This window comes from Chaetodon auriga, chromosome 8, assembly GCF_051107435.1.
Source record: "Chaetodon auriga isolate fChaAug3 chromosome 8, fChaAug3.hap1, whole genome shotgun sequence".
In the NCBI taxonomy this organism is placed as follows: domain Eukaryota; kingdom Metazoa; phylum Chordata; class Actinopteri; order Chaetodontiformes; family Chaetodontidae; genus Chaetodon; species Chaetodon auriga.
Window position 1 is genome coordinate 28,709,451 of NC_135081.1, and position 12,024 is coordinate 28,721,474.

Consider the following 12,024-nt stretch of genomic DNA (forward strand, 5'->3'; position numbering starts at 1 on the left):
CTGTCTGCCTGTCTGCCTGCCTGTCTGTCTGTCTGCCTGTCTGTTTGCCTGCCTGTCTGCCTGTCTGCCTGCCTGTCTGTCTGTCTGTCTGTCTGCCTGTCTGTCTGTCTGCCTGCCTGTCTGCCTGTCTGCCTGTCTGTCTGTCTGCCTGTCTGTCTATCTGTCTGCCTGCCTGTCTGCCTGCCTGTCTGCCTGTCTGCCTGTCTGTCTGCCTGTCTGTCTGTCTGCCTGTCTGCCTGTCTGTCTGTCTGTCTATCTGTCTGCCTGTCTGTCTGTCTGCCTGTCTGTCTGTCTGTCTGTCTATCTGTCTGCCTGCCTGTCTGTTGTCTGTCTGTCTGTCTATCTGTCTGCCTGCCTGTCTGTTGTCTGTCTGCCTGCCTGTCTGCCTGCCTGTCTGTCTGTCTGTCTGCCTGCCTGTCTGTCTGCCTGTCTGTCTACCTGTCTGCCTGCCTGTCTGTCTGTCTGTCTGCCTGTCTGTCTGCCTGTCTGTCTACCTGTCTGCCTGCCTGTCTGTCTGTCTGTCTGTCTGTCTGTCTGCCTGTCTGCCTGCCTGTCTGTCTGTCTGTCTACCTGTCTGTCTGTCTGTCTGCCTGTCTGTCTATCTGTCTGCCTGTCTGCCTGTCTGCCTGCCTGTCTGTCTGTCTGCCTGCCTGTCTGTCTATCTGTCTGTCTGTCTGCCTGTCTGCCTGCCTGTCTGTCTGTCTGCCTGTCTGCCTGTCTGTCTGTCTGCCTGCCTGCCTGTCTGTCTGTCTGTCTGTCTGTCTGCCTGTCTGCCTGCCTGTCTGCCTGTCTGCCTGCCTGTCTGTCTGTCTGCCTGCCTGTCTGTCTATCTGTCTGTCTGTCTGCCTGTCTGCCTGCCTGTCTGTCTGTCTGCCTGTCTGCCTGTCTGTCTGTCTGTCTGCCTGCCTGCCTGTCTGTCTGTCTGCCTGTCTGTTAGATGGCGTTCATGTTCCCCTCAGAATGAACTGTAATGACCTCATTGATTCATTGATCCTCAGACTTTTTGGCGCCACCTTCAGATCAGCAGGTTAATTTGTGGTTTATGACGTCCAGAACTAATGACGTTCCCATCAGCCTCAGCTACACTAGCCAATGTTAGCATGTTAGAATGCTAACACTATGCGTTAATGTTAGCATGACTGTGAGCGTCTCTGTTGGACCGACAGGTAACAGACAGGTGAGTGACGTCATCCCTCTGTTTGTGTCCGTTTTCAGAGCCGGGCTCGTCTCTGTGGTTCGGTCTGCTGATGGAGCCTCGGGCCGCCGCTGCTCGACATACAGCGTTACCATGGAAACACTGCATCCACCTGACTCTTCTGCTGGTCCAGCTGAGCTTACCTGAAGGTACAAACACACAGAAATAAGAGCGAGAAAGTGGTTAAAGCTGATCTGCCAACGTGTCGAAATACAGGTATGTTAGCATTAGGTAGCTACAAGCTAACAGCAGGAAGTAGGCTTCAAAATAAAATCCTTTGTAGTGTTTGTTTTAAAGATTTTACAACAAACGCAAACAGAAAACAAACTGAGCGAAATGACAAAAGACAGACACGCTGACAGAAGACAGCTTCGTCTTTCAGTCTGTTTGTGCAGCTGAATCAAACTGGGACTGAAAACAGTCCAAAAACACTGCATCCTACAGTTCCCATAATGCAACTGGACGGTGTCTCATTCGAGCTGGCCTGTAGCGAACGATTATTTTACTAATCCATTAATCTACTGATTATTCGCATGGATTGTTCGATTAATCGTTGCGGCTCTAATCGCAGCCTCCACACCTCTGTGACAACACGATGACATCATCAGGGTCATGTCCTCAGATTGGACGGTTCTGAGGTCTTCAAAGATGTTCAGCTGGAGGCTTTCGGATGTTCACCCGACTTTTCTTCCTCTCCTCAGTCAAAGCTTCCTGTCGTATCCTGAGGTGTAACTCTGACTTTGTGGCTGCGACGTTGGACCTGGGTGGAGGAGGAGGAGCAGCAGCAGGAGGAGGAGGACCGGCAGGTGGAGTGGCTCTCAGCAGGGAGGCGGTGAACACCGGGTACTGCAGCGCCTTGCGCTCCTACGCCATGTGCACTAAGCGGATGGCGCGGGCGTGTCGCGGCGACCTGGCGTATCACTCTGCGGTCCAGGGCATCGAGGACCTGCTGATCCAGCACCGCTGCTCCCGGGCGGGGCCCACCGCCCAGCCCCGGCTGCCGCCGCAGGGCACACTGTCAGGAGACGCCTGCCTCTACGAGAGGAGCTTCTTCAGCAGGGAAGGCCGCACGCCGGACTACCTGCACTGTGGCGTGTTTGGAGACCCGCACGTTCGAACCTTCAACAACGACTTCCAGACGTGCGCCGTGCAGGGGGCGTGGCCTCTCATAGACAACGAGTACCTGTACGTACAGGCCACCAGCTCGCCAACGAGGAGGGGCGCGCACGCCACAGCGCTCACCAAGGTGAGTCACAGAGATCTGCTTGCAGGTCTGATGTTAGAGTTCACAGAAGCCCTGAACCCCGATTGGTTCGCGACGTCACATTAATCACATGATCGATCATCAGTCAGTCTGTTGGATGTCTGCTTGCAGGTTGAGGTTAAGTAGTAAGACTGTTGATATTACTGCAGTTGTATTGTAATATTACTACAGTAATGTTTTAATAGTTATAGTGTATTATTTTATATATATGTATGTGTGTATATATATGTATGTTTGTGTGTGTGTGTGTGTGTGTAGAGATATATATAGATATAGATATAGAGATATCTAGATAGAGATATAGATATATAGATATAGATATATATAGAACTCCTCACTTTCCTTTCCAAGATTCTTGAGCGCGAGGTCTTTAATCAAGTCTCTGAATTCCTTTGTGAGGCCAACCTGCATGATCCCAGCCAATCGGGCTTCAAACGCAGGTGCTGTACGGAGACGGCGCTCTTACCTGTAGTGGAAACACTACGATCAGCTGGAGCCGCTGGTCAGTCCTCTGTTCTGGTATTGGGGGTTGTAGAAACTTGACTGTTTCTGTGTGTGAGTCAAGGATCACACTTCAGACACCGGTAAAAAGTACTGTGATTGGCTGATAGATCTACAGGTACGGTGGCTCACGGTAAACAAAAAAGAGCAATCATTTAACAGGTGATCTACAGGGGTCATGACTGACGACCAGCTAGCTTTCAAAGAGCACGTGGCCTCTGTTGCTCGGTCATGCCCGTTTGCCCTGTACCTCATCAGGAGGGTCAGACCTTACCTGTCTGAGCATGCGACACAACTCCTAGTCCAAGCGCTGGTACTGTCACACCTCGACTACTGGAATTGCTCAGTGGCAGGACTCCCAGCATGCTCCTTAAAACCCCTGCAGATGATCCAGAATGCGGCGGCTCGTCTGGTCCTTGACCAGCACCTGTCACTCCGCTGTTCATGTCCGTCCACTGGCTCCCAGCTGCTCCTGCATCAGGTGTAAATCGTTGATGCTCGCCTACAGAACTGACACCAAAACCGCTCCGACCTACCTGAACCCCCTCATTCAGGTCTGTGCTCCGTCCCGCTCACTGCGCTCTGCCCAGGAACGGCGCCTGGTGCTGCAACCTCCAAAAAGCCCCAAGTCTCTAGCTAGACTCTCTTCTTCTGTGGTTCCTCGGTGGTGGAACGAGTTACCAAACTCCATTCGTTCTGCAGAGTCCCTCTGGATCTTTAGGAAAAGGCTAAAGACCAAGCTCTTCACTGAACACCTTGTTTCAGAAAAGCTCTCTCTGTTCACTCTAAGCATCACCTCGTAGCACCTTTGTCCAGGTGGACCAGACAGTTGCGTTGTGGCTCTGACTCTTGTTCTTTGGAGAAAGGCGTCTGCCAAATGACAAATTGTGAATTGTACTTGTATATACTTAGTTCTATTTTTGAAGAACATTCTTTTCTCGTAGTTTTATCCTCATCCTTCTTCTTCTTCATTGATTATATTTTATGTTTCTGTGTGTGTTTAACCTGCTGCTGCAACAAAAGAATTTCCCAATTGGGATCAATAAAGTCTCCTTCTAAGTCTAATGTTACTGTTTAATATTGCTCCTCGTCGAAGTGATCGGATGAAGGAAACCTCACAAACGGACTCGTGTCTCTTTGTTTCCTCACAGATCACCATCATCTTTAAGAACTGGCGTCAGTGTGTCGACCAGCAGCTGTACCAGGCCGAGCTCGATAACATCCCCGCCGCCTTCGCCGACGGCTCGGTGACGAGCGGTGAGCGGCGAGGTCATCACAGCCTGACGGTCCGGACTCAGAGTCCCGGCCGACACGCGGAGATCCGCGCGGCTCACATTGGGACGCTGCTGGTGGTGCGTCAGAGCGGCCGCTCGCTCGGCCTGTCTGTTCGCTCGCCGCGCAGCATCGTGGAGGCCTTCGGCCCCGAGCAGGACCTGCAGCTGTGCGTGTGGGGCTGCCCCCCCTCTCAGAGACTCACCACGCCACCGTCAGAGTCCTTGCTGTCCTCCACCGCCAGCGCTCAGGCTCACTGCGCCACGCTGCTTCCTGCCCGAGACGTGTACTACCAGGCTTGCGTGTTTGACCTGATCGCCAGTGGAGACCTGAACTCCAGCACGGCCGCCATCAGCGCACTGCAGGACGCCCGAAACATGATCTCTGACACGCAGAGAGTTCACCTGCTGCCCGTTGCCTCTGCCGAGCAGTGCCGAGCACGAGCGGACCTGCTACTACTGCTCGGCATGCTGGGAACTCTAACCAGAGCCTGAGGCCACAGGAAGTAACTGCAGACCACAGACCTGTTGGCTTAACATGGCACCAGTGATGTCACTGCTCGCACACCTGTGATCATGCGACTGCAGCAGATCCAACATGGAGTCCTGATGTGAGGTGAAGCAGAAGGTTTGTTTGAAGACAGTCGGTCTCCATCGCCATCTCGCTCATGGCGCTGCGTCACGCTCCGTCATTTTGTCCAACTTGCTGTAAGACATGAAATCAGGTGCGAGCGCCGGTCCGTGTGGCTCCGTCTCAACGCTCCGGACTTTGGGGGCTGAACACGGTCCAATGCAAACTTCACCTGAGGGAATAACCAACAGCTCGGCGTGGAGTGACGTTAAACACCCGGAATTTTTTAAAAAAAATGGTGAACAATGATGCAAGGAGCATATCGCCGGTGTGTCTGAATTTACATTAAGGAGTTAAGATGGGACCCAAAAACACGTGAAGTCAGAGGAGTATTCATCAATCGATTGCTTCTTGATGCTGTTCTGACACAAACAGGAAGCCGAGTATCTGCGTGAGGTTCGCTGTGAGGCCTGAAGACCTTCAGATCAGGCAGTCGGTCCCTGAAGGGCCTCGGCTGTGAAAACAGTAACAAACATCAAATACAAAGTCCCGTTGTGATTCACGCCATCTCAGACCTCAAACACCTACGGGTGACGTAGTTCAGTCCAGACCCGGAGTCTGGCCTTTCTCTCCAGCTGCAGAGGTGAAATGCTTGATGGGAAATGACTCCAGCTGAGCGTCTACTGGGAGTTTTTACCACAAGCTTTTACATCATCATGGAATGACGACTCTTCCAACATCATCTTCATCATCATCGTCGTCGTCGTCGTCAATCAATCATCGTTACTCCACAGTGTTTATCTACATAAACATTGATCCAAACCACTGAGGGAAGCTGTCTGAGAAGTAAGAGTGCAGACTCACCCTCCTGTATTGATCTGCTTTAAAATGAACACTTGAGTCACATTCGTGTGTAGTGAGCTGTTATTTGTCATATTAAACCAAAAATGACAATCAATCAGTACGAACGGTGTGAGGATGAAACTGCTGACCTTTACGTTCATGTTGTAGACGTCATAGCAGCTGTAATAAAGTTCCTGCAGACACACCAACAACAACCGCCTCCGCTCGTCACTGTGTTACTATTACTGCAGTAACGTGTTCATATTACTGTAGAACTATTGTAATATTACTGCAGTAGTCCTTTAATATTAGTACGTGTTAACAATATAACGTGTTAGCAGCATGAGGTATTAACAGCTTCATGTGTTAGCAACACAACGTGTTAGCAACATGACATGTTATCACTGTTATCTCCAGCAGTGAACGCATACAGACGGATGTGGAGGTTTCTCTTTCTACTTGGTGGCTAACATTAGTGTTGCTATGTTATGCTAACGTAATGTTTGTGAGTTGTGTGTCAGATACGTTAGTGGTCGCAGTCTGAAGCTGGCATGCTGCCTCTTGACACCGCCTCGTCCCCCCTGCACAGAGCTTCTGAGGGAGCACCGGAGGGAGGGTGGAGTCCAGATCTCCACAGCCTGTCTCCAGAGAGACAGAAACAACAACAGGTCAGAGAAGTACCAGGTAAAATACTGAAGAAAGAGCCAAAAGGTAAAAGTAAGTTTTGAGAGACAATTAAAGGAGGACAGTGAATTTTCTGAAGTTTCTCAGGTGTTTCAAAGAGTTTGAGCCTGAAGAGTAAACTATCAGGACCTCATCAGCTGGTGAGTGAAGGTAAGAAGCTCAGCCGGGGAGCTCAGCGCCTGTCGAGTCGAGATCAAGATTGTAAAATCAGTCCTAAAGCAGGCAGCCAGTGAAGCAAAGCTAGAATAGGGGAGATTCGATGCAGCTGCGTTTTGGACACCCTGAAACATCGTCGTGTTCAGCCCGAGGCAGGTAAACGTCACAGGGGTCACAGTCATCCAGAGAAATGATGAAAGCATGAGGAACTCTTTAAAGATCATTGTAAACTGGACACCTGATATAAGCCCCGCCCACAGAGGTGTTCTAGGTATTTGTCCACTTCCTGGGATCAGGTGGATCAGGTGGGACCGGGTGGTTCAGGGCCAGAATCAAATCATTCACAGTAAAGTGATCAGGTGTAATTAGTCACGTCCGTCCCTGGAAATAAGCCGAACCAAGTGAGCCATGATGACACCGCAGACTGACAGGAAGCAGGAGGCGTGGACAGGTGAGGGGGCGGAGCCGAGCCCCGACACACTGCTGGTGAAGTACCGATGAGCCACAAACCTGATGAAACCTCTGATGAGTCACTCTTCAGGGCAGCGGCAGCGGGTTTTGATTGGCTTCGACATTGAAGAGTTGGATGACGTGTTTATCGATGTGACCCGACTGAAGCAGACAGACGCTGAGGGGTTTCTTTAAATGGAAACGCTTCACACCGACCGACGTCTTCGTGTTGTGATGAAGGACGAAGTCGCCGGGAGGGTTCAGGAGTCAGGATGTGGATTCACCTTTAACTGAAGTCCAAATGTTTCCGTCTGTGTTTGACTTTCAGTCAGCTCCTTTAAAAAACTCTGAACCTTTGAAATGAGGCTGACAGACAGATGAACAGGTGACTTGAACAGGTGAACCCCCGCCCCCACCAGAGGGAGCGAGGGATGATGGATGGATGCAAGATATGAAAGAGTGAAATAACCCACAGCTGTGAGGTGAACACAGTAACTACAAAGTAGTGGGAGTCAAACGAGTATAAAGATAGATAGATAGATACTTTATTCGTCCTCAAGGGAAATTCACATTAAATGAGTGACATTAAATAAAAGCCTCCAGTACAGTCGAAGTACCTCAGAATATTACTGCAGTACTTGAAGAATCATGCTTGTCACTTTCCACCAGTGATGAAAACATGATGGAATCCTGAGCTGCTGACGCAACGAGAGCAACTCAACAAAGAAGAAGAAGAAAACCAGGAAGTGAGAAAAACGAAACCATGTGAACCTTCAGCTGCACGGAGGCGAGCGGCTCCACCTGCCTGCTCCAAGCCCACCTGAGCGTGTGTGTGTACCTGTGTGTGCTCATGTATTACTCATATTGTGGGGACAAAAATCTGTTTACACAGTCACATTGTGGGGACTCACCTTACTTGTGGGGACAAAATGCAGGTCCCCTTAATGTAAATCATTAAATTTTAGGGTGCAGACTGAGGACAGGGTCACGGTTAGCTAAGGTTAGGGTAGGTACAGGGTTAGGAACAGGCAGGTAGTGCTTAGGGTTAAGGTAAGGCTCCAGAAAATGAATGTAAGTCTGTGTAATGTCCCCACAAGTGAGGAAAACACAACGTGTGTGTCTGTGTGTGTGAGTGTGTGAGTGTTGTGCAACCCAAACACTCAGAGTTGCAGACACATGGAAAGTGATGACTCAGCATTCCTTCAGTCTGTTTCCTGCAGCAACATGAAAACTTTGGCATCGTGAAACAGTGAACGCCAGACAGGAAGCGCTGCAGCCACTGCCACTGCTGTCTCTGTGACAGCCATTCATCTGTTCATCCGTTCATCTGTTCATCCATTCATCTGTTCATCCGTTCAGCTGTTCATCCATTCATCCGTTCATCCGTTCAGCTGTTCATCCATTCATCTGTTCATCCATTCATCTGTTCATCCGTTCATCCATTCATCTGTTCATCCGTTCAGCTGTTCATCCATTCATCTGTTCATCTGTTCATCCGTTCAGCTGTTCATCCATTCATCCGTTCAGCTGTTCATCCATTCATCTGTTCATCCGTTCATCTGTTCATCCATTCATCTGTTCATCCTTTCATCTGTCCTTCCATTCAGCCGTTCATCCATTCAGCTGTTCATCCGTTCATCTGTTCATCCATTCAGCCTTTCATCTGTTCATCCATTCATCTGTCCATTCTTTCAGCCATTCATCTGTTCAGCTGTTCATCCATTCATCTGTTCATCCGCTCATCTGTCCATCTATTCAGCTGTTCATCCGTTCATCCAATCAGCCGTTCATCCGTTCATTTGTTCATCCGTTCATCCATTCATCTGTCCATCCATTCAGCCATTCATCTGTTCATCTGCTCATCTGTCCATCCATTCAGCCATTCATCTGTTCATCCGTTCATCTGTCCATCCTTTCAGCCATTCATCTGTTCATCTGTCCATCCTTTCAGCATTCATCTGTTCATCCGTTCATCTGTCCATCCTTTCAGCCATTCATCTGTTCATCCATTCATCCGTTCAGCTGTTCAGCCATTCATCTGTTCATCCGTTCATCTGTTCATCCATTCATCTGTTCATCCTTTCATCTGTCCTTCCATTCAGCCGTTCATCTGTTCATCCATTCATCTGTTCATCCGTTCAGCTGTTCATCCATTCATCCGTTCAGCTGTTCATCCATTCATCTGTTCATCCGTTCATCTGTTCATCCATTCATCTGTTCATCCTTTCATCTGTCCTTCCATTCAGCCGTTCATCCATTCAGCTGTTCATCCGTTCATCTGTTCATCCATTCAGCCTTTCATCTGTTCATCCATTCATCTGTCCATTCTTTCAGCCATTCATCTGTTCAGCTGTTCATCCATTCATCTGTTCATCCGCTCATCTGTCCATCCTTTCAGCCATTCATCGGTTCATCCGTTCATCTGTCCATCCATTCAGCCGTTCATCTGTTCATCCGTTCATCCAATCATCTGTCCATCCTTTCAGCCATTCATCTGTTCATCTGTCCATCCATTCAGCCATTCATCTGTTCATCCGTTCATCTGTTCATCCTTTCAGCCGTTCATCTGTTCATCTGTTCATCCGTTCATCATAGACCAGATTCCATTCACTGCCTCACAGTTTACGTGACACACATGAATCAGAGGTGCTGCTGCACAGCTCCGCCTCTGTCCTCACCTGTCCTCCACCTGGACAGTCTGCGTGTCTCCCGCTGAGCCGTCCAGACGTGCAGCGTCCGCTGTGTCACAGAGGGCCGTCTGATCCTGACCTTTGACCTCCAGGAGGACGTCCGGTCCCGCGTGGATCTCTGCTTCCGTCTCGACGTCCCTCACGTGTGTTCGTCTGACAGCGAACGTGTAAAAAGGAGCGAAAACGCTCAGAGGTTTGGTGGAGGCTGACGGAGCAAACAGCTGATCTGCTCACCGCTGCGCCGACTGTGTGACGACTTTTCAACGTTTCAGCGTTTCCACGTGACAAAGAATTCATTCCGAATTTATTTCGATTGAAACGGCCTCAAACTAAAGCTCAGCGTGTGCTCGAGGAGGGAAGGAGGAAGATGATGAGCAAAGTGTCTGTGAAGGCCTTGAAGTGAACTCCTGTGTGGGTGAAGTCTGTCAGTGTGGATTCAGATTCCTGCTGCGTTCAAGTGTTCGCTGCATCTTCAGCTGATCCAACAGGCGTTTTCAAGAGTTCACTGAGCTGAAGAAGAGGACAAGAACTCTTCATCCTTCAGCTCAAGCACTCAGCTCCATCACAGAGGGAGTGTGAGTGAAGCAGCTGACTCAGGACGTCTCTGTCTCCAGGACGCCGAAGGGTTAATGCTGAGCGTTTCCTTTCGCTCTCATTAGTCACTGAATCACGGTGATGAAACGTGGAGTTAAACAGAAATCTGAAGGATGAGGATGATGATGATGATGATGATGATGATGATGATGATTTCTGTGACTGTTGATGAAGCATGCAGAAATGGATTCATGTTAAGAGACGTTCTGCTCGGCTCATCTTTCTGTCTCTGGAGACAGACGTCATGTCTTCATGTCCGTCTTTTTAAAGAGACCAACTCATGAGACGGACGCTGCCACGGCCGCCAAACACGTGACAGACCGCGTGAGGGACGCACGCATACACGACGCCATACTGCATGCATACACAGGTGTACTGTGTACATGTACACACACACGTGTACTGATGTGTGTACATGTGTCCTGTGTGATGATGTCACTGATTGTTTCCCTAAAGTCTGACACGTGCTTCGATGACAGCGCCCTCTTCAGGAGGAAGCTCCTGTGTTTGCTCGGTGGTCCTGAGATCGCTGAGTCAGCCGGTGATGAAACGAGGGTTAAACAGAATCTGAACGATGGCGTGTGATGATGAAAGTCTGAGTTCCTGCCTGAGTGTCATGTGATGAAACATGGAGAATTTGATAAAGTTGGAAAAACCCACCTCTAACTGACTCTGAGTCAGCGCTGAGCGTCTCCGGGCGCTCCGGGAAACTGGATCTGCAGAAAAACTGATGTCAAACCTTCTGAGAATCGGCCGGCCTGTTTCCTCAGAAGGTTTGATTCATGATGGATGGAGGATAAATATCTGCAGCGTGAAGGCTGCACATCACAGCCTCAGCAGGACAGAGGAGAGTCTCATCAGGACCAGAGTCCACGCTGAAGTCCTCGCCATGAAAGGTGACTTTGAGCTTCTTCTTCTTCTTCTTCTTCTTCTGTGGCTGCAGGACGAAGCATCAGCTGATCTGCCTCGTGTCTCCTTATTTTGACGCTTCATGTCTTTTAGGCTGATTCTTCCGTTTTCACGCTCGGCATCTTTCAATCTGAATCTTTCTCCGCTCTCAGAGTGAGGAAGTGTTTGTTTGTGGCGGTGAGCAGAGGGCGTTGGGAAAGCTTTCACATTTAAATGACAGAAAGAAGTCAGATTTGACTCCACGTTTCCTTTCCTTACTTTCGCCTTCTTTGTGAATCTGCAGCTTCCTCTCATTCTGTCACGTTTACTCAGCAGTGTGGTGACATCACACAGGTCACACAGCCACCTGTGGACAGCTGACAGGAAACATGCTAACAGATTAGCTCACGAGCTGAAGCGCCGGCTTGGCTCCTGCCGTCGGTCATGTGACTCTCACCTTCCAGGTTGTGGCGTTCGATCGAGGGTCTGTGTTTTGATTTCTGTTAATTAAAATCAAACCCTCTCCTCCTCTTGTTGCAGTGCATTGTGGGTACCTGTTCTACCTGTTTGTGGGGTTGTGCGCAGAGCTGGCAGCAGGTAGGGTGTTACCAACAGACAGAACTGACACAACAGACACTGACATGCAGAGCATCATCGAGGACCTGCAGGCGGCGCTGAAGATCTACGGCAACGTCCTCAATGAGACGGTGAGACAGAACCCTGCACACCAAACTCCACTCACAGAATACCGTTTTTTACTGCGCTCTCAGTTTACCTAAGCGCCTCCATGTTGGAGGACACTTTGTTTTTGGTCAAGCTGTTATTTTTCAGATTAAACGCAGAAGGCTCATTGTGGCAAAGACATCACATGACACAAAAAAGACCAGTAAAACATCTCCGAGAGCGATCCCTGAAGT

The 12,024-nt window shown here is 49.6% G+C and overlaps 1 protein-coding gene across 1 annotated transcript in view; it reads left to right on the top strand.

Annotated features, from left to right (window-relative positions):
- hjv (hemojuvelin BMP co-receptor) overlaps positions 1–5,794 on the top strand; it is a 12,102-nt gene extending 6,308 nt beyond the window's left edge. Inside the window, exons 2-4 of the mRNA XM_076737354.1 lie at positions 1,216–1,344; positions 1,897–2,441; positions 4,112–5,794. Coding sequence (XP_076593469.1) covers positions 1,248–1,344; positions 1,897–2,441; positions 4,112–4,726 — 1,257 coding nt within the window. The 5' untranslated portion in view covers positions 1,216–1,247 and the 3' untranslated portion in view covers positions 4,727–5,794. The remainder of the gene's footprint in view (positions 1–1,215; positions 1,345–1,896; positions 2,442–4,111) is intronic.
- The last annotated feature ends 6,230 nt before the right edge of the window (positions 5,795–12,024 follow it).